This window comes from Oratosquilla oratoria, chromosome 12 (assembly GCF_046742065.1).
Source record: "Oratosquilla oratoria isolate Oo_2021 chromosome 12, ASM4674206v1, whole genome shotgun sequence".
In the NCBI taxonomy this organism is placed as follows: domain Eukaryota; kingdom Metazoa; phylum Arthropoda; class Malacostraca; order Stomatopoda; family Squillidae; genus Oratosquilla; species Oratosquilla oratoria.
In genome coordinates this window covers 52,830,918-52,858,275 of record NC_134788.1, presented here as the reverse complement: position 1 = coordinate 52,858,275, position 27,358 = coordinate 52,830,918, and the positions used below count along the sequence as shown (strand labels likewise).

The following is a 27,358-nucleotide window of genomic DNA, read 5'->3' as shown; positions in this document are numbered from 1 at the left end:
AATTATTTTTTATTTGCATGATTTAAATGTAATCCATATTTTTAGAGGTTTGCGTTAAATAAATCGAAAACATATATTGATTTTTTTTATTAAACATACAACAATTCAATGTCCCATTTCTATTTCATGAGGTAACACATTAAGCATGCAGTAGATATTTGTCCGATTAGATGAAAGTACATGATGTACATCTTCTACGGGTAATACACCTACATATCGCAGTCTTGAGGAATTATCTCTTTTACGAATAATTTGTACAATTTTGTCAACTTGTTCTCCATTCATTATCATTACCCTCTACTTTCCAATACTACGTTCCTGTCGCTATCGAATTGTAGCACGCTGTTGCATTCGCCAAATACGCAAACTATATAATTACCCGACACTGGTTTATCAAAGGTAATACGAATTTTTAAATTACCGTTCAAATTGGGATTGACACCATCTTTTGTAGGTTCAGGCCCTAAATCAAACGCAATGGGGGTTCGACCTTCGTTGTAACAAGCGTCGTCGTGTGTTACAAGGTGATTCGCGCGAGGCCTTCATGTCAACCACTGCACTATATACACTAAATTAGGAATAATATTGAAAAATATATTATCCATCATAATACTATTTTGTCCTTTTGAGAGTATGTATGTTTTGGCATGTGTTTTTAGGTAGACATAGTCAATGATTGAACCACCCCTTAATTAATGATGTATTCAAAGCAGATATTGCTTCTTTGCACGGGTAGATTTTTGGTACTACGAGTATTAATTTACATCTTTCAATATTTAATTTAAATTTCTTTTTGTCATCAGGACTCTTAGCTATAAAATCAATCGGTGCTAAATCTAGCCGTATGCAAAGATCGACACCGTCCAGTAAGTAGTTGTCAATAAGAATATCGCACATGAGCGGACCGGAAAGAGAAACTCCAGGGGCCGTATACACAAAACTTTTTTGTTAGCCTTAACAATCTCTGCTAGCTAACAGAAAACCACTAAAAGTTATACACCAATGCTTAACTAACAACTGTTAGCTAGCAAACAGTTGTTTGTCAAGTACCGCTAAACAGCGCTGAAGTTAGCAGCTTATGAACATGTAAATGGACGTATTATCAAAAATTGCACACATAAAACAGTGTTATTAATGCAGTTGTTCAAAATTTATTAATAAAGTATCATGATAGCACATAGATATCGTATGTATGGGTTTTTAGAAGTACTTATTAACCAACGACAGATATTTTTGGACGAAGGCGCATTGTACAGGCGGCCGTGCCACAGACAAATCTTCCGACATAAGACTCAACAATAATTTCAGAGGACATAGACATGGCAGAAGAAACACAGAAAAAGAAAAGGAAGCCAAACTGGTCACAAGAGGAAACACTCCTCTTGATCAACGTGATTATGGAGAAAAAATAATAATAAATGGGCGATTCAAGCCAAGTTTAAACCACAAGGATAAGAGGGAGGCATGACAAAGCACGTTGATGCTATGGTATTGTTTTCTGTTTACATATAAATGTCCATCGACACTTGGAGCCCCAATTCTAATGTTTGTGCCATCTATGGTACCCACAACACCGGGAAACCTACAGTTTTCCATGAACTCTGCTTGTTTTACTTGCACTTCTTGGCGAGTCAATAGGAATTTTACAAACTGAGTTACAATATCTGGTTCTGATAGTGCATCAATTGTTTGAGTAATGACACGGCTGATTGATGCTTGCGAGGTCCCAAATTCGTCACTGCTGCATTTTACCTGTGGCTAAATATCATAGGGTAATTGCCACCTTCGTCTCAGGACTCAGTGGTCGATTCCGTTCTGTTCGGGATTGAAGTTTGTCCCTCACTAAATCAGCCATTTTTATTATACCAGCACGGTTCATTCTGAAGCGTTTGATGAGTTCGTCATCATTGTACTCGTTAAATATGTCCCGTCGCTGTCGATAAACTCGCAGTCATCTTTTTAGTTGTTGTTGCTCCGCCATCTTCTCTACTAAAAGGAACTTGTTAAGAGCTTAATAGTCCTCCTCAGCACTTTTATCTTAACAGTACTTTTAAGGCCCTAACAAGTTTTCTGTATCACTGTTAGTGCTTAACAGCTAAATGTTAGCCTTAACAGGAATTTGTTACCCTTAACAGCTATTTGTTAGTGCTAACAAGTTTTGTGTATACGGCCCCAGGTTTTTAATGTTCCTAATGATACATTTGTCTAAGTTATTCAGAGTTTGAAAACTACTATTTTCATATTTATCGATTATACCTGTTCCTCTATCGTCTTGAAATAGAAACATATTCCTACCAGTAGTCTGTATTTTAACTGGGCACATGGTTGTAAGTAGTATCAACTGTAAAAATAATGTAATTATTCCGCTCAAAATAGGCCTAACTAAAAGCTAGGCCTCGATCCCTATCATCAATATGTCATCATGCAGTCGATCGCGGGGATCCTGATGACGACTCGGAGGGTGCCGATCAAATCTGACAGTTTCCGAATGTGGTAAAGCATGCTACGTATTTTCCACCTCTAGTCCTACAGTTGTTTAGTCACAGGTTTTTTCATATTTTGAAATACCTTTATGTTGACATTTGATTTCAAACCTACGCGAAATCATGTAATTTGTTAAACTGTTCGAATCGCGCCACCAAACCACAGTCCGCCAGTGCGCCATTTTTGGAACAGTCCTTGAGAGTGAACTGCTTCAGCACGTCAAATTCTGTAAGTTTTCTCTGGTAAAGTAATGGACGTCTTGCCTTTTTAGTCACTATGGTTCTTGGGATCATCCTTTTGACGATTCATCGTAATTTACTATATGCTCTGATTTGAATTAGTCCTGTTTATACCTTCATGATCGAAGCCTGTGTCTTCCATGCGTGCAACGAGACTTGGTAATGCTTGCTCAGCGCGAGTGTAGGCATGCAAGGTTATGTAGGCCGAATGATTAGTCACACTGCTATGATTGCTGTTGGAGAGTACGTACATTCACACTACGTAAACAACTATTTAGGTCTAGCGTTCTAGTTTTAACATGTTTATGTAGGGATGCATGTAGCCTAGGCCTAGGGTCTAGCGTTCTAGTTTCAACATGATTATGTAGGGATGCATGTAGCCTAGGCCTAGGTCACCCTGATTAATGCTGACTGCTGTGTGGTACAGAAGAAAGCCCCCCCCCCATCCATCCATCCGTCCGTGCACTTGATTTCAGAATGAATCTTGCTACTACCTTATTGTAAACAAGCTCACCAAGAAAATAGCTTTTTTTACCTATCCACTGAATTTGCAGGATTTAGGAATATATGGGGGTTTCCAAATTGTCTCGTGAGCTTGGCACTGTACCTGTTCAGGGATGTCACAGCAAAGTTTTTTTTTTTTCCCATATGATGAATGGGTTTGCATCCCATTTTTGTACTCCATTTAATTTAAGGTTACATGTTTATGGATGGATATCTTTAGATTTTAAAACTTTTCTTTTACCTGGATGGGCAAAATTCTCGTCTATTATTCATGTTATTGGTAAACGTCAATGTGATATCAGAGCATGCATGCCCGTTTATAAAAAATGCATTTTGTGAACAATAGTGTCAGTACATGTATGTGCCCGGTATATGATGTACATGTACCTTTGATGAATCTGAAGAGCACTTACATATTTTTATCCCTCTCCCAATATAGGCCTATACTAAGTCTGTTGGTTAGAGTAGGTGCATGTAAAAATTGTGTGTTTACGTGTAATGGAAGTTAGTAGTTTCAGCTCTCAGTATCTCCAGACATGCCATCTGGTCATTTTTTCACCATTGTCTGTCATTTTTGTCTTCACTACTGTCTGTGGTGATATGGACACTTGGGTTAATTTTCACAACCTAAATTGCAGGGTTGGACTCTTGTTGCTAACTAAAATTTTGTAGGAGCCATGTGATATAGGCCTAGATCATCACAATGCCTTTGAATGTTGCTGTATATGATAAATTGCTTGGAGGCACTTGAACAAGAATGAAAATTCTTAGTCCTCATCCATTAGTTCTCGGTTTTGGTGCTATACATGGAAGGTGAAGTTGTAAAATTTCCATGTTTATTGATAGTTGGAAGTAATCTGACAGCGGGTACCTTTCTGTATTGTAGGTGAAGATAAAATGTTTTCTGTAGTGGTATTTGTGGATGAGGTTAATGTAGACATGGTCCCAACAAAATTGATCTTTGCAAAGGAGAAAAAGTCATATTGTTACTGGCCGAGCAAACATAGAGAATCGAAATTGCGCAGGGCGGCAGTACGAGAACAGGCAGATCCGTTACAAGGATGGGAAACGTATGAAGTAAGGGTTATTCATCAAGCATGTGAGTTGAATAGATTCAGTTGTGTTCCTCATGTTGTACACTTGTTGTATGCAGGGGTAGGTTTTTGATATACATTACACATGGTACATGTAAATGCACTACCTTGGCCTTCAGAAAAGATTAGACATAGGCATAGCTTTAAAAACAAAGCTTCATGAAGTTGGCCATTTGGCAATTACTTGAGTTACTGACCCATTGGCATTGCAAGGTAGTCTGAAGGTTGTGTTACATGTAGGGCCTGACAGTAATACGTTGTATTCACCACATTGCAAGACAATGGTCTGGCCACAGTTCATTCCTGACAAGTGACAGTTTCATGACATTGAGATTGTATCATTATCTTTAATAACATAGTATCCAATTTATTTTAAGCCTTTCAATTTGTCTTTATTTTAAGGCAACTACGAGGCATGTCGGAAAAACCATGGAGGAAGCAGAGGAATGAGGCAAGTTCACAGCCTATTCGTGTTTATACCAATTTTTAATCAATCATGACATTTGGTTGAATACTCGGTCATAAAACGATTACCAGATATAGAATATAATTTGTAATCTCTAATGAATTTGTATATCATATATAGAATGAATGTGGTGTTTATGGTTTTATAACAAAACTATACTGTTACTCTCCAGGAGTGTGGTATACAATAAAGATATGCAGAACAGGTTTCTTTTAAGTCTTTAAGATGAAAAAAGTGATTGGATTTTGAGAAAATTGCAATTCAACATTCAAGCTGAAAAATTGTAAAAAGGAATAGATTCCAGAGTCGCACAAACACGGATATTTGACATGAAACTTGTTTTTCAGTAACTCCTAACCTAACATAACCATTCTATAGGAGAAATAGATCTTTCAGATGCCAAAAGAAAAGGATAAGTTCCAGAATCATGCAAACATGGATATATAACATGAAATCTACAATACCCAATAGCTCCTAACCTAATATATTCTAGCCTAACCTAACATAATCATCCTATAGAAAAAAATCATTTAAATGGGAAAAAAAATTGTGTAAAACGCATATGTGTGATACTGGAATAGAACTGGATTGTCTTTACCAGGGGTGCTGTGATCATTTTAAAAGATGCCAGAACCCTGCAGGACTTAACCAAATCCTGCCATCCCCATTATCATTGTTTCTATATCCAGTGGGCCCAATGTATGTCACTCAATGATTCCATATGGTGTGCACTAGCTAGTGACCATAAAATAAGTATAATTATCAAGCAAATAAAGATGTCTATTTTTTTTCTGGAACTACTCACCTATATAACAATAGAAAATTAAATATTCACTTTTGTAACTTGTAATACATCAATGTAATATATGCTTTTCTTGGTGGAGATCAATAAGAAAAAAATGTTTTAAGCAAATACACTACTGAGTGGAGTTGTGACAATAGGTTCGAGATGCCATATTGTCTTCTCTCCAGTCCTGTCAGTGTTGTCAGTTTGACAATGGTGCTGATGGTGTGTACTGGGTGTTCTCCCTCTCCAAGTGATGTCACCAAGCTACATATTTTTAAAACAGTGCCAAGGAACTGAGATGTAGTTCAGTTCGAAGCTTTAAGATTCGTTTAGATAAACATTTAAGCAAGGTGCTGTAATGACTGCCATTTATTTTATATTATTTGATTATTTGTTTGTTATTATTTGTCTTATTTGCTTGATTTCCATATTTATTACTTATATATCAGTTTATTATTACTATTTACCTGTTTGTTTATTTAACTATACCTGTGTATTATTTATTATTATTTATATTAGAATAATTATTAAAAAATATATATTTTTTTATCATTTATATATTTTTTTTGCATACGACCTAATTATGGACCAAAAGGTCTCCTGTTCGCATGCTCCACCTTTGTAATCCTTTGTAATCCTTCATGATTTTCTTCAAGCTATGAAACTCTACCCCTAGCAGTCAAATCGGATGACAAAACAGGCCATCAACATCCCTGATGATGACAATGACCTTGATGACCTCTAGAATTACATGTACCACATTACTAAATGCTGGTTACGTTAGACGAATACATCATACTTTTATTTCTTTGACCTTTGCATCTATCACAACAAAGATGGCATCTCAAGCAGTCATAGTTGTTCTGTTCATTAGTGTGTCACTTGTAGCAATTTTTTCTGTTATTGATTTCTGCCAAGAAAAACATATTGTGTTGATGTATTATAATTTACAAAGTTATTATTTAATTTTCTATTGCTATATTGCATAGATGTGCATTTTAAAAAAAAAAAAAAAAGTACCGAAAAAAGAGCCACCCACTTGCACAGGATCTCCAGCAGCACTGTATATCTGGTCTTTACACACACACACACACACACACACACACACCTCGTGGCACTGTGGTTAGAGTTCTCGCCTGCCACTACGGCAGTCCGGGTTTGACTCCTGCCCAGGGCTGAAATAATTTCAGTATCACTGCACTGCAGGGTGTTACTCCAACTCTTATGGGTGGGGAGATGGGTGTGTGTGTGTTTGCATGTAAGGTCACAGTATTACCCATAGATCACTCATATGAGCTCTGAGCTCTCATCCAGGAGGTTAATAACTGTTGATCATGATTCCAACATGTGATTCAAGACCATGGTGAATCATGGAGGTGGTAAACACACACACACACACGCCTAGATTGGTCATATATGAGCTCTGAGCTCTCTTCTGGGAGGGAAATAACTGTCGATCATGAGTTCAACACGTGATCCAAAGACCATGGTAAATCACACACACACACACACACACACACACACCAATAATGTTTGCTATCTATATGAATGACATGGACGAGGACGTGAACTGCTACATGAGCTTCTTTGCTGATGACGCCAAACTGCTAAGGAAAATAGAAACTGATGAGGACTGTGAAGCACTGCAAGAAGACCTAAATAGGGTATGGAACTGGAGTCAGAAATGGGAAGTGGACTTTAATACTAAGAAGTGTAGCATAATGGAGTTTGGAAAAAGCAAAAACAGAATATCAGGAAAATATACAATTGGAACCAAAGAAGTAAAGAAAGTAGGATCCGAAAAAGATTTGGGTGTAATTATCACGAACGACTTGTCCTATGATATACAGATTAACAAAATTGTCGGGGAGACTTACAACTTGCTAAGATCAATAAAAGTGGCATTTACATACTTGGACGAAGACATGATAAAAAAAATATTGGTTACATTGATAAGGCCTAGATTAGAGTATGTGGCGACATTGTGGTCCCCCAGTACCAAAAAGAATATAAAGAAAATAGAAAGAATCCAAAGAGCAGCTACAAAAATGGCACCTGCACTTGCAAACCTATCATACGAGGAGAGATTGGCTAAACTGGAGTTACCGACACTGGAGCAAAGAAGAGAGGTGACCTATTGACCATCTACAGAATCATGAAAGGCACAGAGATACTTGATAGAGAGAACTTACTTAACTGGGACAAAAGAAACACAAGAGGACATGGAAAGAAAATCAAAAAACATAGCTATAGAAGAGAACTGAAGAAAAACAGTTTTCCACATAGAGTTTTGGACACTTGGAACTAACTGGATAATGAAATAGTATGCGCAAAAACCATTCATGAGTTTAAAAACAAACTAGACACTGCGAGATACAATGGCGGGACATCACGAGCATAGCTCCCCTTCCCGCAAAATACAACTAGGTAAATACACACACACACACAGTTGTAAACCATTATAAATTTCCAAAGTGGTCAAGTCACCCATAGGCAGCTCATGGAAGGGTGTAGGCCTTTCAAACAGAAACTGTACGATTTATGTTTACTATAAACTGGCAATTTACCAACATGGGTAAGTGCCACCCTGGGGCGAGTTGAAAAGTGCTGAACACACACACACCACCACCACCTTCCACATCTGATGGTCACTAGTACGACTCACGTGTAAGATTCATCCACAAAACAATGTTCATACTCACAACTCATGATAAATAAATCCTGCATTGAAAGTGCATTACGGTAGTGGGAATTTGCTTTACCTTCTTTTCACCAAAAGTGCCCCCCCCCCCCCAAACATCCTGCCTCAGGTCATTGCCCCCCCCAAACATCCTACCTCAGGGCATTACTCCCCACCCCTCCCCTTGTTGGGGCCCTGTAAACTGGTGCCAGAGAGTTGTATCCATAGTGAACACAACATGGGGAGTATTGCGCAGACTGCTGTCGTATATGTTTACAGTCCTCCCATTTTATCTCATAATGAGCTCTGACTGAATGCCCCCAGGACATATGCATTGTGGTGAGCAGTAGGCTGGTCTAAACCATACAAATATACATCCTCTCGTACAAGGGATATTTTCCTTGCTGTTACTATGTTGTGGGAGTTATTTGATTTAGCTGGATACAAAGGGAATAAAGATTCAGTTAGATTTAACATTAATGTTTATGTTAAAGATAATTCTTCTTTCCAGGCATTCTACCCATCATTACTCGTTTTAGAGTTCTATGGTCCTCCATAAGTGCCACATGTCCAGCCCATCTCAGATTTGCTCTGCTTATAAATGTTAAAATGATAATGAAGAAAATTAAACTAAAGGCTGTATGTAAAGATGACACCCCCCCCCAACACATGCTATTCCACAACTGCAGTTCAAATATTCTTATCTTTTGCATACTCATAGATGTAACAGTCCACATTTTGTGTCAAAAATAGTTTCTTTTAAATGATTTTTGATCGTTTAGAGCAGTGGTTCCCAAACTTTTTTTTTTCAGTTTTACAACTATACGTACTAAGTTAACCTTAATCCTACTGCCGGGTACCGCAATGTTTTCTTAATTTTATTTTATTTTATTTGATTTTCAATTTTTTTGTCACCTCTCCATTACCCCCGAAGATTTGTTACCCTCTCCCCTGGGGATAATTTACCCACAGTTTGGGAACCACTGGTTTAGAGGGTGTTGAGAACTATTTTGGCACCTTCCAATGGTTATTACCTTTTTTTGTTCGTTTCTTTGAAATTACTCTCATAAATTCCACATTGATGGGGGTCCTGTGTACATCGTATTGAGATCAATCAATTGGTCTCTCTCTCTTGCAGAAGACCCATGGTCATGAGGCAGCCATTAACAGCCTCCATCCAATATGGACCAACAAGTTTTGCAAATGTTACATTTTTCAGGGCACATGAAGAATTGTCACCCCAGAACGCCCACATGAAGAATTGTCACCCCATGAGATCCCACCTGAAGAATTGTCACCCCAGTATGCCAAATATCAACAGTGGAATAAAGATTGTTAGTTTAGGTTGATTGAGAGTTGTGCTTATTGTTATCAACTTGTGCAACTGAATAATCGTAAACCCAGAATGGCCCACATGAAGAATTGTCACCCTGTCAAAGACTGGGGTGACAATTCTTCATGTGATCCCATTTTTCTTCATGTTATCCACTGCAGACAGTTTTTGTTTTATTGCAGAGATCATATTGAGAAGGATTTGATCAACTTTGCCAACGACAACCCTGGCGTGGTGTTGTACCTAAAACCTCGGAGGCATTGATCACCTTGCATCAAGGCAGAGTACTGTAAGTTTGACTTTTGCAACAGGTAGTAGCCTCTTTTTACATTGGAGCTTAAACTCAGGAACCTGTAGCAGTGGCAAACCTAAGACCCTCATACTCCTGGAACAGTAACAGCTCTCCCCCTGAATCCCTTGTAACAAAAACACTGTTACCTACATTATTGAAAAAGTAATTTTCTTCCCTTTGAAGAGCTGGAGTTCTTAGCTTAATCAAATTTACTGGTGTTAGCCTGAATTAAAGATTTTATATTTAATGACATTCGCAGAGAATTCATTTCTAAAAGCCTGCCCGCACACCAATGTTCCCTCTTAATTCTTTGCTGTGAGTCAGCACAGAAATTTGGTTGTGTGCAAATTTTGCCTTCTTTGCTAAGTATGTGTGTACTTATGTGGGTCACCATACTGACTGCAGAACACAATACAAAGGATCTCAAGACATGATTTTATGAAATTGACAAATTCTCAAAATCACCTTTCTTTTGTTTTAAATTGTTATGAAATTATACAGTTAATTTCTTTAATTAGAAATTTTCAATTTCATCTTGAAAACCTTGTGTGCACATATATTTTCCTTTGTGTACTATTTGTAAAACGTGTGTGCATGCACATGCACACAGCTTAGAGGGAACATTGCCCTGCACCCCACTTGCAGCATAGTAATTGAGCAAGCAAAGAAATCTATTTACAATTTGATTATGACTGAGACATATTTTTAAAGGAAATGTATCTAGAATATACAACCTTGACAATTTGTTGATTTATTATTATTATCATTATTTTTTTTTTTTTTTTTTTTTTGTCTACTCATGGCATATTACTAATTAGATCTATGGTTTCAGTAAATGGAGGAGAGGAGTATATAAACACCCATGACCTGAATGGGGAGGAGCTAGTTGCAAAATGGGTCGAGTACATGCATGCGTGGGCGATCAGGGTACCCAGTGGAGCGTCTCCTCAAATATCAACACACAGATTCATTTCTCAGTGTGATGTATGTTTGCCATTTAGTCACTTTTTTGTCTTTTTTTCCATTTTTTCCAGGCTTTATCTCTTCAATCTTTAGCATCGCTACACTTTTTATTATATCAACACTTTATGTAAGCCCTTTTGTTGTTTCTGCTTAGGTACATGTTTCTTTGTTCCCTCCTTATATTTTTCTCTAAAAAATGTTCCATTTCTCTTCCATCTTTGTTTCATCATTTGAAAATTTTCCCAGCTAGCATTTTGAATTTTTTTCCCAAGTTTTACAAAGTCAGTTTTGTTATACTCTTCAATCCACCAAGGCATTTACTCGTTTCTCTCAATCTATATTCTACCTCCACCTTCACTCCACCTTTTCCTGAGGAATAGACATTTGGGAATGGATGCTAAGAGGAGACTGTATGAAAGAGTGATTGTGCCAACAGCACTGTATGGGGCAGAAACATGGAACATAAGAGAGAAGGAGTTTGAATGTGTTTGAGATGAGGTGTCTGAGAAGTATGATGGGGGTTACTAGGCTAGATAGAGTGAGAAATGAGGAGGTGAGGAGAAGAATGGGGGTGGAAAGGGAGTTGGGAGATAGGGTTGATGAAAGAGTATTAGGATGGTTTGGACACATGGAAAGAATGGGTGAAGAAAGACTAGTAAAAGAGGTATGGAAGGCAGATGTGGAGGGAGTGAACATGAAGGGACGTCCCAGGATGAAGTGGATGGATGGGGTGAAGGGGGCTTTGGGGAAGAGGGGAATGTCTGTTGAAGGACGGGAGAGGACAGAAGACAGGGGTGAATGGAGAATGGTTGTATATGGATGATGATGTGATGCATGAGGTGGAATGGGTGGGGTGGGGGGTGAGGTAGTATGTGTGAGCAAAATTTGACGCAGCCCGAAGGGATTCCTCCCCGTCTTCTTTTATGCATGGGGGGATGGAGAAGAAGGTCGCCGATTTAATGAAGCAGCCTTGCTAGGGATGTGCTGTGTCTTGTGACACTGCTTCTGACCCAGGGCAGTGGACAAGGTGCAGGGATGACCCGTCATCCAGGAAGTGCTAAGATAAGAGGGAGGATGGAGGGGTGTGGAGTGTATTCAGGGATGGAATGGGTGGGAATGATTTTATGCCTTTTCCTTTTTGGCTACCCCCCTTGTAAGGGGGAAAAAGCCTTGGTATATGTATGTAGTTTTGTTATACATTAATCTTCCTTCTCTGTGCTTCTCATTTCTTCTCGCATCATTTTGTTCCTTAAGCTCGAACTCTATTAGTAGGTGGTCACTCTTCCAGGCTCGGAAGTGAATATCTAGTCTCTATGGTTCTTCATTGTGTCCATATCTAGTGTTTTCTTTAACCCATTGTGCCAATGTATAATCAGTGGTCAGATCCAGTAGGACATTGCCCAGAGTTCCTCTCCACCTTTTATTGTCAATTCTTCCCAATTCATTTCCTTTGCATTTTCTTGCAAAATACTGTTAATATTTATTTGGGCATTTAGCAAGGATGCAAACACATAATTTTTTGGGTGTGTGAGTAACTGCATACATACAATAGTAATACTTTTCTTAATTTTAGGGGATGGGCTGAAGCCCCTTACCCCCTTGTATAACAAGTGTTTGCACCCATGCAATGTAGGAATGCAAATATTGTAATATTAGGCCTATACCTACCTGTAGATACATGTATTGTTGATTGAATGCTATAAATTTGTTTACTTTGGTTGTAGTGAAGAAATATGAAAATGTGACTCCATACATGATGAGCAGAGTAATTTCAATTTTTTTATATACAAGCAGCTGCTTTGCTGCAACTACCTTCGGCAGGTTGCTTGTCCTGTGGCACTTGGTCGCTTTGTTTGCGGGCCATATAATCCACAGATGCGTTTTATTTCTTAGTCGACGGTTTGCCTTCGTCAGATTCTACCTCAGTATTTTTCTGCGTGAAACCTACATTTGGGCGACCTATGTTCTTCATCAGAGGAGGGATTGAGGAAGCTGGTGGCAGAGTTTGGGAGAGTATGTGATAGAAGAAAGCTAAAGATAAATGTGGGTAAAAGTAAGGTGATGAGATGTACAAGGGGTGAAAGTGGCAGTAGACTGGAAGTGAACATTAAGGGAGAGCGACTGGAGGAAGTGGATAGTTTTAGATACTTGGGTGCAAGTGTAGCAGGAAAAGGTGGAGTGAAGGTGGAGGTAGAATGTAGATTGAGAGAAGCGAGTAAATGCCTTGGTGGTTTAAAGAGTGTAATAAGAAATAGACATTTGGGTATGGATGCGAAGAGGAGACTGTATGAAGGAGTGATTGTGCCAACAGCACTGTATGGGGCAGAAACGTGGAACATAAGAGAAGAAGAGAGAAGGAGTTTGAATGTGTTTGAGATGAGGTGTCTGAGAAGTATGGTGGGGGTTACTAGGCTAGATAGAGTGAGAAATGAGGAGGTGAGGAGGAGAACAGGGTTGAAAAAGGATTTGGGAGAGAGGGTTGATGAAAGAATATTAGGATGGTTTGGACACATGGAAAGAATGAGTGAAGAAAGACTAGTAAAAGAGGTATGGAAGGCAGATGTGGAGGGAGTGAACATGAGGGGACGTCCTAGGATGAGGTGGATGGATGGGGTGAAGGGGGCTTTGGGGAAGAGGGGAATGTCTTCTGAGGAAGGACGGGAGAGGACAGAAGACAGGGGTGAATGGAGAATGATTGTATATGGATGATGTTGTGATGCATGAGGTGGAATGGGTGAGGGGATGGGGTGTGTGTGAGGTAGTATGTGTAAGCAAAATGTGACACAGCCCAAAGGGATTTCTCCCCATCTGCTTTTCTGCATGGGGTGACGGAGAGGGGGGGTCGCCAATTTAATGAAGCGGCCTTGCTGTGACTTGCAACACTGCCTCTGACCCAGGGCAGGGGACAAGACACAGGCATGACCCATCATCCAGGAGGTGCCAAGATAAGAGGGAGGGTAGAGGGTGGAGGGGAGTGGAATGTATTAGGGATGGAATGGGTGGGAATGATTTTTTTTTTCTGCAGAAAAAGCCCTTGATATATGTATGTAAAAGAGTTTAGGTTTATCCTTGCATTTGTCTATAACAGCTTTTTCATAGTTTCTTTTTTCTTTCCTACATATATTCACATATTCGTTCCTAAATTTATATATGTTTGCCATTTGGGCAAGAGTGTGCTCAGTGAATGTACATACATATGCAGACAGGCAAATATACACTCATTGCTTGTGTATGCACATGGACACCTCAGTGCATGGACATTCCTGAACACACAAGCACACATATGCATGTACTTTTGTGTTCATTTGTGTACATGCACACTTACAAATGGGCACACACGTGAGTACAGCATTGGGACGAAGGAAGTGAAGTGTGATCTCCCCCATGAGGGAAATAACAATAACACAAAAAGAAATAATGGATCAATTAACGGACCTTGACATTAGGAAATCACATGGCCGGGACAGAATTGCAAATTTCATACTAAAAGGATGTAAAGAAGAACTAATGGACAAAATATACAACATAATAAGTTCCTCATGCAAAGAAAGAAAAATACCAAAAGACTGGAAAAATGCCAACATTGTACCAATATATAAAGGAGGAAACAAGGAAGAACCAACTAATTACAGACTGCATTGTACACAATCATGCATGCCAACAACACAATATACATTTTATAAGGGATTTTTAGGAAAAACCCATTCCAGCTGTGTCGTTCCTCAGGAAGACCGGATTGTTCAGCCTGACAGTCTAGGGAAGGACGACAACAACATCTACGACAAAGTCACTTCACTTTCATGACAGCCTCTTTCCTCGTCCCCTCATGCGGAAAATAGAAAAGACAGGGAGAAATCTTTTTGGGCTTCATCTAAATATCTATTCACAACTATCCTCCACACAGTCTATCCTTGCCTCCTCCCTTCCTTGCTCAACAGACATTCCTCTCTTGCTCAAAGCACCTTACACCCATCCATCCATCACATCCTTGGTCGTCCCCTCAGGTTCATTCCATCCACTTCTGGTTTCCATACCTCATTTGCTAATCTTTCTTCACTCATGTGTCCAAACCATCCCAGTGCTCTTTCATCAGCCCTATCTGCCATCTCCCTTTCCACCCCCACTCTCCTCCTCACCTCATTTCTTTTTCTATCCAACCATGTCACTCCAACCATACTTCTCACACACTTCATCTCAAGCACATTCAAACTTCTCCTATCTGCCTCCACCCCATACATTTTCATAGGCTTGATCTTCTCTTCATTTAATCACTTTGCATACATTCCTTAATCCTGATTTCTCATGACACTTCTCAGTACCACAAGACATTTAGTGTTTCTCTCAATCTGCACTTTACTTTCACCCCTACTCCATTTCCTGGTACATGTGACCCCAAATACTTACAACTATCCACTTCCTCCAGCCTCTCTCCTTTAACCTCTTCAATATGAATCAAATTCTCATGTGCAGTATTGAATGTCTGATATACAATGATTTGATGATGCATCACAATACTCATGTTATGAAATATAAAGTCACTGCTGATTTACTTGTTCTCTTTCACTCTGAGTAATAATAATCACAGAAAAAGTGATCAAGCCAGTTCACAGAATTAGGGGGTCACTCAGCTACAACTACAAAATAAATATAATCAGGAAGCCAATGCCGACATCCTTGTATATCCACTTGCGCCTCATGACGCCTATGTAGGCATCATCATCCGGAAGAGGTTAAGGCTTACCTTCAACTCACAGCCACTCTCTCCCTCTCACGTGGTACATCTCATCACCTTACTTTTACCCACATTTACCTTTAACTTCCTCCAATTGCATACCTTCCTGAACTACGTCACTAACTGCCTTAATCCCTACTCTGACCCCACCACAAGCACAGTGTTGTTTCCAAACAAAAACTGGCTCATCTACCATTTCTCTCTGCTAACTCTATCTCCAATCCTTTGCCCATTCCCCTCCTATTTACCTCCCATACCACCCCTTCCAGGCACCCATGGAGCAGCTATGGTGACATGACACAGCCCTGATGCAGCCCTACCTTTATTTCAAACCACTCGCTCTCTCTATTTCCAGTCCTAACACAGGCTCTACTACTCTCATAAAGAATCTTGGCTGCCCATAACAGGTTTTCTCTAATCCCATGTAGCTGCAATACCTCCCACAGTGACTTTCTGTCTACACTGTTAAGCTTTTTCCAAATCTATATATAGGCCAAAAAACATCCTTACCATTTACCAAAGCCCTCTCACAAATCTGCCTTACCACAAAAATCTGATCCATACATCTTCTTTTTTAAACCCATACTGCTCCTCGTCAGTTACTCCTTCTGTTCCTTCCCTAATCTTCTCAGTTAAAGCCTCCTCTTAAGCCTTTCCAAATGCGCTCACAAACTGATCCCTCTAAACCTACCACAATTACATTTGATTCCTTTTCCTTTGTAAAGTGGAACTATATAGGTACTCCTCCAGTCCTCCCAGCATTCCCATCCCTTAGACACACATTTGTTATTTGAAACCAATTAAAAACAAGGAATTACCTTAACTCTAACCTCCCTTATTTCCATTGTTCTTAATGGGGAAATTATGATTAATTATGCAATATCCACTTAGGCAAGGTTTTTAGGAATGTATTCCTTATGTAATGGAGAATTACCTGTATTACATTTCACATTAAAACACTTAAAGGAGTTACCTGTTGGATATGTGTGGTCGATGGTTTGATGCAGCCTAAAAGGGATTTCTTCCCATCATCTCTATTTTCTTCATGAAGGGATGGAGAGGAGGGGTCGCCAATTAAGTGAAGCAGCCTTGCTGTGGATGTACTGTGTCTTGCTGCATTACTTCTAACCTGGGCAGTGGGCATGAGACAGGGATGACCCTTCATCCATGAGAAGCTAAGAGGGAAATAAAGGTGGTGGGTGGGAGTGGATGCCTGCCTTTGACTAGCTACCTTCCATATAAGGGGAAAGAAGCCTTTGGTATATAGATAGACAGACATATTGAGCATGAGGAGACAGAGTGTGTGTGTGTGGGGAGGGGGGCACTGTGTAAGTGAGAGCCCCTGCTGTGGATGTGCTGTGTCTTGCTGCATTGCTTCCAGTCCAGGCAGTGGGCAAGAGATGGAGATGACCTTTCATCCATGAGAAACTAAAACAAAAGGGAAACAAGGGTGGTGGTTAGGAGTGGAATGGGTGGGAGTGGTTTTGTGTCTTTGACTTGGCTGCTGCCCCTATAATTGTGAAGAAGTCCTTGGTGTACTCGTATAGATAGATATACAATAGAAGCCCGATGTAACGGATATCAATTTAGCGGAAGCTCAAATTAGCGAACTGCAAATAGCAATAACGAAAATGCTCAACTTAGCGGAAATGGTCCACAAAGTTGACCATTTTCCGCTAGCTGGCCAGACGCGTGTCTACGGAAATAGCTCAGTTTAGCGGGAACGGTCCTCTAAGTTGAGCGTTTTCCGTCAACTGGCCACATGCGTGTCTCAGAGTCCAATGTTACTAGATGTTACCAGATTGTGGTGGTGGAGTCAAGGAAAAATTTATAATTTAGTATTTTGGAGGTATATATATATATATATATATATATATATATATATATATATATATATATATATATATATACGTACTATAATATATATATACAATAATATATAATTCAGTATATGTATAAAGTATAATTGTAGCAGAAATATATTCAGGTAGAAATAGATGGTCTAATAGGAAAACAAAACAATGAAACCGTAAGTTGATGGGGAAATTCAAAATCAGTACGCGAGAGTAATCACCATGAAAAACACTTGTATAACAACGAACTACGTTTTCTGCAACAACACAACAATAACGCTCACTATCCAAAAACCAACTGCCCAGTCCTAATCGCTAGAATTATGTACATAGAACCAAACACGAAGCTATGACTAATATTCCCCGAAATTCACAGACAGCTCATATCATTGTTACATGACACACACACACACACACACACACACACACACACACGTTGCAACAAAGTACTGCACATTGCTGTTCGTTTGCAATTCACGATTGTGCTGCCTATAATTCACTTACAATAATATATATACTGTAAGTGTGTGTGTGTACAGTAGGGAATTTTTAGGTACGTATTATTTTTACAATCTGCTCTGGCAACACTGTTACACCAACGCTCACTCGCTCAATTTAACGGAAAATTCACTTTAGCGGACTGGACCTTGGCTGAATTAGTTCGTTAAATCGGGCTTCTACTGTATTGAGCAATGTATTACCTCATAGTTTGTTCACTAGATTTAATGTTTATGTACATTTATATGATGAATTATAGAAAATAATGTATATATGTGATTCAGGTACCTGTAGGGTTTTTGGAGAAGATGCGTGAGTTTGAATTCCCTCATCTGGATCGCCTCATCACAATCGTGGACTTGATCGATGCCCCACTGGACATGAGTGGCATTGAAAAGCTTCCAGAACGGATCCAGTCTGTGGTGGCTTGGGATGCCCACCAGTCTTTCCCATGGATCAACTGGCATGTTGCTACTTTGGCTGCTGGCCACTCGAGTCCTGGTGCACAACACTATAGCTCCATTGGGGCTACCATATTTCTCTTGACTTTGCCTGGCACTGTCTCTGTTCATTATGGAGATGAAATCAACCTCCATGGCCCTAAGCAAGGGAAAGTGGAGGTAAGAAATTGCTTTGAAGTTAGGTGGTGCAAGGGAACATCTTTTTACAGAGTAACTCATTTATTCATGTATCTAGGAATTAGAATGAATATATATTTTTTCCTGTTAAAGTGTCATTTAACATTGGTTTTAATTCCTATGGTTTATATTACAGCCACATAACTGGACTTCAATTATGCAGTGGACAGACCAAAAATTTGCAGGCTTTAGCACTACAGATCCATGGAAAAGCCTTAGTCCTGGATGGGATTTTAACAATGTCTACAATCACAACCACACAATAGAACCAGTTAGGCAGATGATAAAACTCCGGCAAGAAAAGGTGCTTTTCTAGTTATGTTCCTCTAGTCAATCAACCACCACCCACAAAGCAAGTTGGATGGTCATAAAAGTAAAATCCTCCCCACTCTTTTTGCTTCTGTCATATGCATCCATTTTACTTTTTTCTGCTTAAACCATGCAAAAATTGCACCTCACCTCTTTTCCAGCATAACTCTTCATCCCTAATGCATCCCTCTTAAGGAGTAGGTCATTTTTTTGTCCATGCATTCCTCTGCAGCTGTCATTCATACATTTTGACTTGTTTAGTATCCTCACTGTGTGCTCTTATAACATCATTTATCCTATCCACCTACTTTACCCTTTGTCTATCCAAGTGAGATGCTTGTTTTTTAATAGTTTAGCAGCACTGAACCTTAGTCTCGGATATTATTCACCAAAAGATGTGTTGGTCATTGTATAATACATGTATACCAAAATCTAGATTTATTTTCAAAGTTAGTTTTATGTAGAGAGGTTTAATTGATTTTATTTTACAGGTTCCAATATATGTTAATGGGATCTTTAACTATGAAGGTGATTATCACCCAACAAAATCAACAAATTACAAGGTAAGAACCTTTGTTATGGAAACTGATATTACACATAATTACACATAATCTTTTTAACCTACAGATTTTATTCATATCTCCAGGTGAATCACTCGGATGCTTTAGTTCTCTTCCAGGAGATCTGTGGCCACCAGTTCAGCCTATAAGTGACTCAATGAAGTGATTATGTAGCTCAATCAATCAATTTTGTGTTGCTATCTAGAAAGAGTGAATGTAGGACAGTGTAATACAAAGTACTCTGGGGTGGTTATATCTAGTTTCATGAAGAATACACTTTTATTTACAACATAACTGAGACCATGAGAAATAGTCATCAGTATGCCTAGGCAAACCAATGCTAATATGTGTTGTGTATGTATTTATACAGATGAGGATTGCAAGAGATGGCCTGGTAGTACTTGACCGTTTCTACCCACGGCGTCACCAGTATGCTGTCATCTCTAATCTAAGTCCACAGCTGCTGGATGCGGATATATCTCACCTTTACTATGGTGGAGCTGTTGCAGTGTCATCCCATGATAAGGAGGGTTACCTTATCTTTAAGAATGTCACTTTGGCACCTGGGGAAGGACTTCTTTGTATTTTGGACAAGTAACAGCAGACTCTTGTGGGATTGAATATTGAAAAAGTGTGCGTGTTAAGCATAATGGCTATATTTTCATGATCTTTATGAACTGTAGGGTTTCTCATGACTGCACCTGTGGTATAAGGCTGTCAACAGCTGTGCAGTGAATTGTTTGTTGTCTCTTTTTAAGGAAAGAGGGTGAGGGTATTTGCTGAAGATGGTTATGACAATATTGTATATTTTTTACAGGTTCATGTGACAACATTTATAGAACAAAATGATATGACTGTTGAAAAAGAATTAAGTTGCTCAGGGTATAATTGCACAATACCTTGAAATATTATATGAAATAGATTGAAATATGCTATTAGTATTCTTTTATGAAGTAGGAAGGTGGAAAGAAGGATAGCATGAAGCCATTTTGTTTAAGGGAAGATGGAGGAAAAACTAGTCAAACCTGTACAGCAGAATATTTAATCTTTTGAGTTTTACTTGTTTCCTTACTATTTCATAGGGAATTGAGAATAATGATAATAATTATTGCCTTGGGTTTCACTGACTGGAAACCTACTGTAGTAAAGAGTGAGCTTTGGGCTTTCCCATAGATCTGAGAAGAAATAGACTGATGTAATTTTTTAATTTCTTTATTTTATTTCTTTATTTTTTTTTTTTTTTATATATTTATTTATTATTTATTTATTGATTTTCTTTTCTTTTTCTTTTTTGTGGGTCTGTTGCCTGTTATCATGAGGTGGGGAGCAGTTACCGATTGTCAGCTCCCCTCATGTGAGAATGTTGAGAAACGGTAATCAAAGTTGATAGAGCTTTTAAGATTGGTCTGGAGACAGAGCGCCCTTTGGAGCTACACTTCCAGATGGAGGTGAAGGTATCAATGGGATATGAAGGCAGGTGGCAGGGAGACCATTATTTTTGACATCCATTTCCCTGGACCACCATATATTGTAACAAATGTCTTGTGTGAAGAGTTTGTTCAGTTTGAATGCTTATTAGTCTTGTCTGTTCAGTAATGGTATTTTATGCCAAGTCCCATTAAAAAGAAAATAAAAAAGTGCTGTAACTGTTTTCAAGTGGAATTTACTAGGTGGATACTGATACTGATGGGTTTGTGAATGGGAGTGGAGTGGGTGGGGATAAAATGGGTGGGAGTGGAATTATGCCTTTTGACTTTGGCTACCTCCCTTTAAAGGGGAAAAAAGCCCTTAGTATTATGTATGTAGATACTGATGCATTCATGTCTTTAGTACGGGTTGATTTTAGGAGGTGCTGAGATAGGAAGGGCATTGAATAGTAATTAATGTGTATGAAGTTGGTGTGTGTGTGTGTTAATGTGTCCATCTCCTGTGTAGGAGAAAAAGTAGCCTACAGTATTTTTTCAGCCTCGGAGTCTCCTGAGAAAGCCGACAACAGCCATCAGTAGAGGTGATATATTTCAAACTGGAGTGTTTTAAGTTAACATGAAAGCTATTGTCTAAGAAAGAAAAGGGTGTTTAGAATAACTTGTTTTTGTGCTGTGGTCTAGGTGGAAAAGGATATATGCAAGTTAACAGATTTGTCACCAATATGGAGTGGTTGTTGTAACTGAAGATATTCTGGTTAAGGGATGAATTATCCATAGACGATGTACTTTTTATTGCAAATACCAGCAGATTCCCTGAATTTTATTACTCGTTTTTGTCTTTATATGTGGTGATGTTGTTGAAAATAAGTGTTGTTATTGTTTTCAAAACTTGTGGATGCTTTGTGTGTATTTACCTAGTTGTATTTACCTAGTTGTATTTTACGGGAAGGGGAGCTATGCTCGTGTTGTCCCGCCTTTGTATCTTGCAGTGTCTAGTTTGTTTTTAAACTCATGAATGGTTTTTGCGCATACTATTTCATTGTCCAGTTTGTTCCAAGTGTCCAAAACTCTATGAGGAAAACTGTTTTTCTTCAGTTCTCTTCTATAGCTATGTTTTTTTATTTTCTTTCCATGTCCTCTTGTGTTTCTTTTGTCCCAGTTAAGTAAGTTCTCACTATCGAGTACCTCTGTGCCTTTCATGATTCTGTAGATGGTCAATAGGTCACCTCTCTCTCTTCTTTGCTCCAGTGTCGGTAACTCCAGTTTAGCCAATCTCTCTTCGTATGATAGGTTTGCAAGTGCAGGTGCCATTTTTGTAGCTGCTCTTTGGATTCTTTCTATTTTCTTTATATTCTTTTTGGTACTGGGGGACCACAATGTCGCTGCATACTCTAATCTAGGCCTTATCAATGTAACCAATATTTTTTTCATCATGTCTTCGTCCAAGTATGTAAACGCCACTTTTATTGATCTTAGCAAATTGTAAGTCTCCCCGACAATTTTGTTAATCTGTATATCATAGGACAGGTCGTTCGTGATAATTACTCCCAAATCTTTTTCGGATCCTACTTTCTTTACTTCTTTGGTTCCAATTGTATATTTTCCTGATATTCTTTTTTTGCTTTTTCCAAACTCCATTATGCTACACTTCTTAGTATTAAAGTCCACTTCCCATTTCTGACTCCAGTTCCATACCCTATTTAGGTCTTCTTGCAGTGCTTCATGTATGTGTGCATGTGTATGTCTGTATGTGTAGGACAAAGAGTACATCATGTATTTTTGTTATTTTAGAAAGTAATTCTTTCCTTAAGTTGATGTACTTCATAGGTATTTGTTCAGGCTAAGACCAGATGATGTTACTTAGTTCATGGGTGAACTTAGGACAAAAGGACAGGTTTAGGGGGTGGAGGGGTTCTTTATCTATTAAGAATCCCTTTTTGTCCTAATTTCATCCCACAACTGAGTAAATGATCCAATTTTTGCCTGGAGGAAGAAAAATGAATAAATCAATTGAAAATAATAAATGTATATACTCCCTCAAGCTCTATCCACATGAGCATGCAGTGCCTGTAGACACAAGTGAGAAATTTGTTTTATTATGGATGAAGGTAGAATCTATCACACAATGAATTTCTAACTTGTGTATGCAAGCACTGCTTATGTGGATGGGGCTTAAAATAAATGGGTTAATATTTATACTTGCCATGGTGCAATAATGAGGCTTTGTATATTTTTATCACTATTATATTGTATATTTTCACTATTCTAATCAAAAACAGTATTCAGCATTCTGAATGAACATAACAGTTTACAGTTTTTCTTTTCTTTTTAAGAGTAAAAAACCTCATCACCAAAATTGTCACAAAAAAGTATATTTTGTTAGATATATGTTGCTTGCCCATAGATCCCCAGTTTTACTTTGTTTAAAGAAAATTGGAAAATTATTTACAATTGTACCTAACTCTATATAATCTAAATTGAATGTGATTGGAATTTTTGGTTCATCATTAATACTCAGGAGGCCAAGTGCAATGCAGAGCAGAAGTACTGACTCTGCTAAAAGTATAAGGAGAATTGCAAGTTTACTTCCTTGTGGGTTTGATGATGTTGTTTAAACCAGGAATAGTTTAAATTGCTGAAGTTCTCTCAATATATCCTACTTTCTATTCTTTTTTATGACAAGGAAAGGTAACTACATCTGTATGTGATAAGAGTTGTTGTAGTTCATTAATATATAGTGATGAGTATTTAAAAAACTTTTATACATGTCATTAATGCCTTATTCCCAAAAAGTGCACATCTTAACAAGGTGAATTTCAAGGGTTAGGTAATTTTATTTATCAGTTGTTATAAGACCACTGTACAGCTGGATTCCAAAGTTTGGCTACTGTTGTGTGGCATCTTTATCTACAAATGGATGACACCAGATGATATTGTCCTTATTTTGGCAATATTTCAAGACAGAACTCTTTATCAGATATATTTGTAACACTGGAAGCAGTGATTTTGACACCATCTTTTACCAAGGTTTTAGGGTGGGTGTATGCTTGGCTTGGCATAAGGGGGAGAAGGCCTTTTGGCATGTATGTATAATAGCAAAGGAGGTACATATGGTCACTGCACAGTGGAATCTGGCTGCACATAATAGCTTACATTGAAGAGGGTGTTATTTTATAATTAGAATAAACACTCTTGTATAAGAATTCCATAAATTATGGATGTATGAGACTAAGTATCACACTGTTTTGGCTCAGAAATGGAAGTTTGACAAGTATGGAATAATAACAACAAGAACAACTGTTACCTCAAGTTTTACTGACTGGAAAGTTGCAGCACCACAATCACTGGCAACAGTCCTGGGGCCTTCCCATCACTCTGTGTGAGAAGAAACTTTGGACTGTTGTGTTGTTGTAGTGTGTGACATTTTCTGTGTTACGGACTTGTAGGAGGAGAGCATTCACTGGAGTGAAATGTTGAAGTTGAAATTGATAAGAGATCTTGGACCTAGTCTGGAAAGTGTCTGTCCATTGGAGTTGCACCTCTAGATGGAGGTGATGATGGTGACATGTTCTGAAGATGGGCAGCAGGGAGACCGTTATCCCTTTGATGTCCGTCTGGCAGGTACTTGTCAGAGTATTTAGTGGTGCTCTTGGTGTACATTAACAAGACCTTACTTCGTCATCCATCTGGAGTTGTCATGCAGGTCATACCATCAATACCTGTCACTACCAGGAATCAAGTCATAGATACAAAGTTTGTTGGTTGTGATATTTTCCCACAATAAAAGGTATAAAAATTGTATATTCTTATTTTGTCTCCTTATTAAACCTTTGGCCATCTTTTAAACCTTTAAGAAACACAGCACACCCACCGCACTACATAGCAGAACATCCACACATACTAAGATATTGCTCACTGCTCCATCAATAAACTGACTAAAAGACAATACATTGTTGCGTGCCAGACCCCTTCATGTCCATTCATCTGAATCTTCTCTCCCTTGAAAAGACAGAGTCCACCTAGCCAGATTGCAGTGTGGCCACCATCTAGCCCTTCTAAGCTACCAGAGGAGGAAACTAACAATGTATATCCATTTCCATTAGTATGTGCAACTCAAATATGTTCAATATTGGGTGTCATGATACAATTACTGACACCTTTTCATTAGGTTATCGGTATTATATATATATATATACTGTATATATATATATATATACTATATATATACTGTATATATGAATACATATATATGTGTGTGTGTGTGTGCGTACGTGCGTGGGTGTGGGTGTGCTTGCGTGTGTGTGTGTTTGTGTGGATGTGTGAGTCTATCGGCGAGTACCACAAAATCCAATATTAGGACTTATTTGCTTGTCTTTTTTCAATGCCAGGAATATGGAAGATTGAGTAACGCTGATTCACCAAAGTAGCTCAATGTGGCGAACTAATAAGAACATTTAGACATACAAATGTCACGTACCATGTGTTCTAAATGGAATGATAAATAGCGTAATAAGAATATAAATGATAATCACAAAACGAGAAGATAGTGTTTATGTATTTGAGGAAAGACTATGCATCTGTGGCCAATTTATTGAATGTAATGAGTTAATGAATTTGATAGTTATAAAAGTAAACTTGGTGAATGCTATATGAATTATGTTTGTGCGTGCAACAAGTTACTTTGAAATTGTACCTGTATATACAGTATATATAAATGATAAGCTTAAGGCATATAACAAATATAGAATAAAGGAGTTAATGAAGCTGATAGTTATAAAAATAAAGTTGATAAATGCTAAGTAAATTGTGTTTGTGCGTCCAATAAGTTACTTTGAAATTGTAGCTGTACATACAGTATACAAATGATAAGCTTAGAATATATAAGAAATGTAGAATAGAGGAATATGTGTACATGTTAAGATATGCATATATACATAAAGTTGATGAATCCTACAACGATTATGTTTATGCATCCAATAAGTTGTTTTAAAATTGTAGCTTTACATACAATATAGAAATGATGAACTTAAGAAATGTAGAATATATTTGTATATGCAAAGATATATCTATATGCATATATTGGTGATGCGTGGGAGGCAGACAGGAGATTATTTTTCAGTCATGTTGTGTGTGCAAGTTATGACAGCTAAGAAGCGGAGAGGGGAAGAAGTAAATCTCCAAGATTGATTGATTGGGAAGTTAAAAAGAAGAGAAAAGACAAAAGGCTGAAGACAAAGAAAAAAAAGTGATAGTTGGTGCTGTCGCGATCAGAAAGTAGAGAAATGGAAGGAGAGTAATTATTACACGTAGATAAGATGCATATACATTTGGTGATACATGGTGACTTGCGAGTCCTGAGAATGAGAGATAGTCAAAGACTTAGCATATATAGAGCGAGGTGCGTGAGTGGTGTATTTATATGTTTGGAAGTGGTGAGTTGGCAGTGAGGGTGAATGAATTAATGAGATGGAAATGATGGTGAATGAAGTGTTGTGTTGAGACGTTGGGTCGTGCGTTGCATTTGTGAGATTTGATGTTTTTGTATGTTTGACAGCGGTAGGTAGGGGTTGTGGTTGGTAGCCATTGTTAGGTAGGATAAAGGAGATGTAAAGAGCAGCAGCAGCAGCAGGAGGAGGAGGAGGCATATTGGTCGTTACGAGGGGGGTGGGGGGCTGCTTGCGAATTGAATGGGGGTGTAAGGAGTGTCAAGTGTCAAGAACCACTGACTTACTTTAAGTGTCAATTGTATTTAAAGTTACCACTTGAAGAGGTAGTTTGTTGGAAAGATTTACGATGCGGTTAAAGAAAAGATTGCTTGGTGTTTGATCTGTTATGGACTCTTTTGTAGCCATGATTATTTCTTGTGATACTAGTACTACGGGCCACAATCAAATAATGGTCTATATTGATATTAAGGAAGCCATGAATAAGTTAGATAGGCTTAACGCTCTTGATAGGGTTTATTTATTACGAGGTCGATAAGTATTTGTGGCGAAGCTGGTTTAGATTGACCAAGAATCCTAGGACAGAGCAGACAGAGAAAGTGGAATATGAGCCGTTTGTTTGTAGTTAAATTGGTATCAATGAAAGCAAAAATGTAGGACAGAAAGAGAAGAGAGGATAAATAGATACCAAGAGCAGCATCTGGTGTTCCCAGGCGGTCGTCGTCACCCATCCAAGTACTAACTAACCAGACCCAACGCTGCTTAATTAACTTGGCTGATCGGACGAGAAGCGGCGTGTGTCTTCAGCCGTTGGCGCCTATAGTCATATCTTTTCTCAAACTAAAGAACATTTTGTGCCTACTTGTACACTATCACAACCTTACTTTGCTTCATTTTTGACACCATAGCATTAATGACCAACAATTGTCTATTGTCTACGTCCCAAGTGTCGTCTCTTTCTTTTCTCCTTTTCACTTTTATTTCTTCCTTACTTGCTACACTGATCATATCAACCATGCCTTAAAGTAGTCTCTCTTCCTTGTTTAGCTAAATCA

At 38.4% G+C, this 27,358-nt stretch overlaps 1 protein-coding gene across 2 annotated transcripts; it reads left to right on the top strand.

The window, feature by feature from the left end:
* The first annotated feature begins 2,461 nt into the window (after positions 1-2,461).
* LOC143031766 (uncharacterized) lies at positions 2,462-23,546 on the top strand. Of its 2 annotated transcripts, XM_076196014.1 has the most exons (8): positions 2,462-2,712; positions 4,724-4,772; positions 9,770-9,876; positions 10,712-10,863; positions 18,210-18,545; positions 18,700-18,867; positions 19,364-19,435; positions 19,803-23,546. In XM_076196014.1, exons 4-8 carry the CDS (start codon positions 10,786-10,788, stop codon positions 20,028-20,030), a joined length of 882 nt encoding a protein of 293 aa, XP_076052129.1. In that variant the 5' UTR covers positions 2,462-2,712; positions 4,724-4,772; positions 9,770-9,876; positions 10,712-10,785; the 3' UTR covers positions 20,031-23,546. The 2 variants fall into 2 exon arrangements, with proteins under 2 accessions (XP_076052129.1, XP_076052130.1); XM_076196015.1 differs by lacking the exon at positions 4,724-4,772.
* The last annotated feature ends 3,812 nt before the right edge of the window (positions 23,547-27,358 follow it).

Excerpts from the sequence above, each read along its gene's own strand:
- LOC143031766 (XM_076196015.1), top strand. The coding sequence starts at position 10,786 with ATGCATGCGTGGGCGATCAGGGTACCCAGTGGAGCGTCTCCTCAAATA. Across the intron at positions 18,546-18,699 it reads CTAAGCAAGGGAAAGTGGAG|CCACATAACTGGACTTCAAT; the intron begins GTAAGAAATTGC and ends TTTATATTACAG. Across the intron at positions 19,436-19,802 it reads CAAAATCAACAAATTACAAG|ATGAGGATTGCAAGAGATGG; the intron begins GTAAGAACCTTT and ends GTATTTATACAG.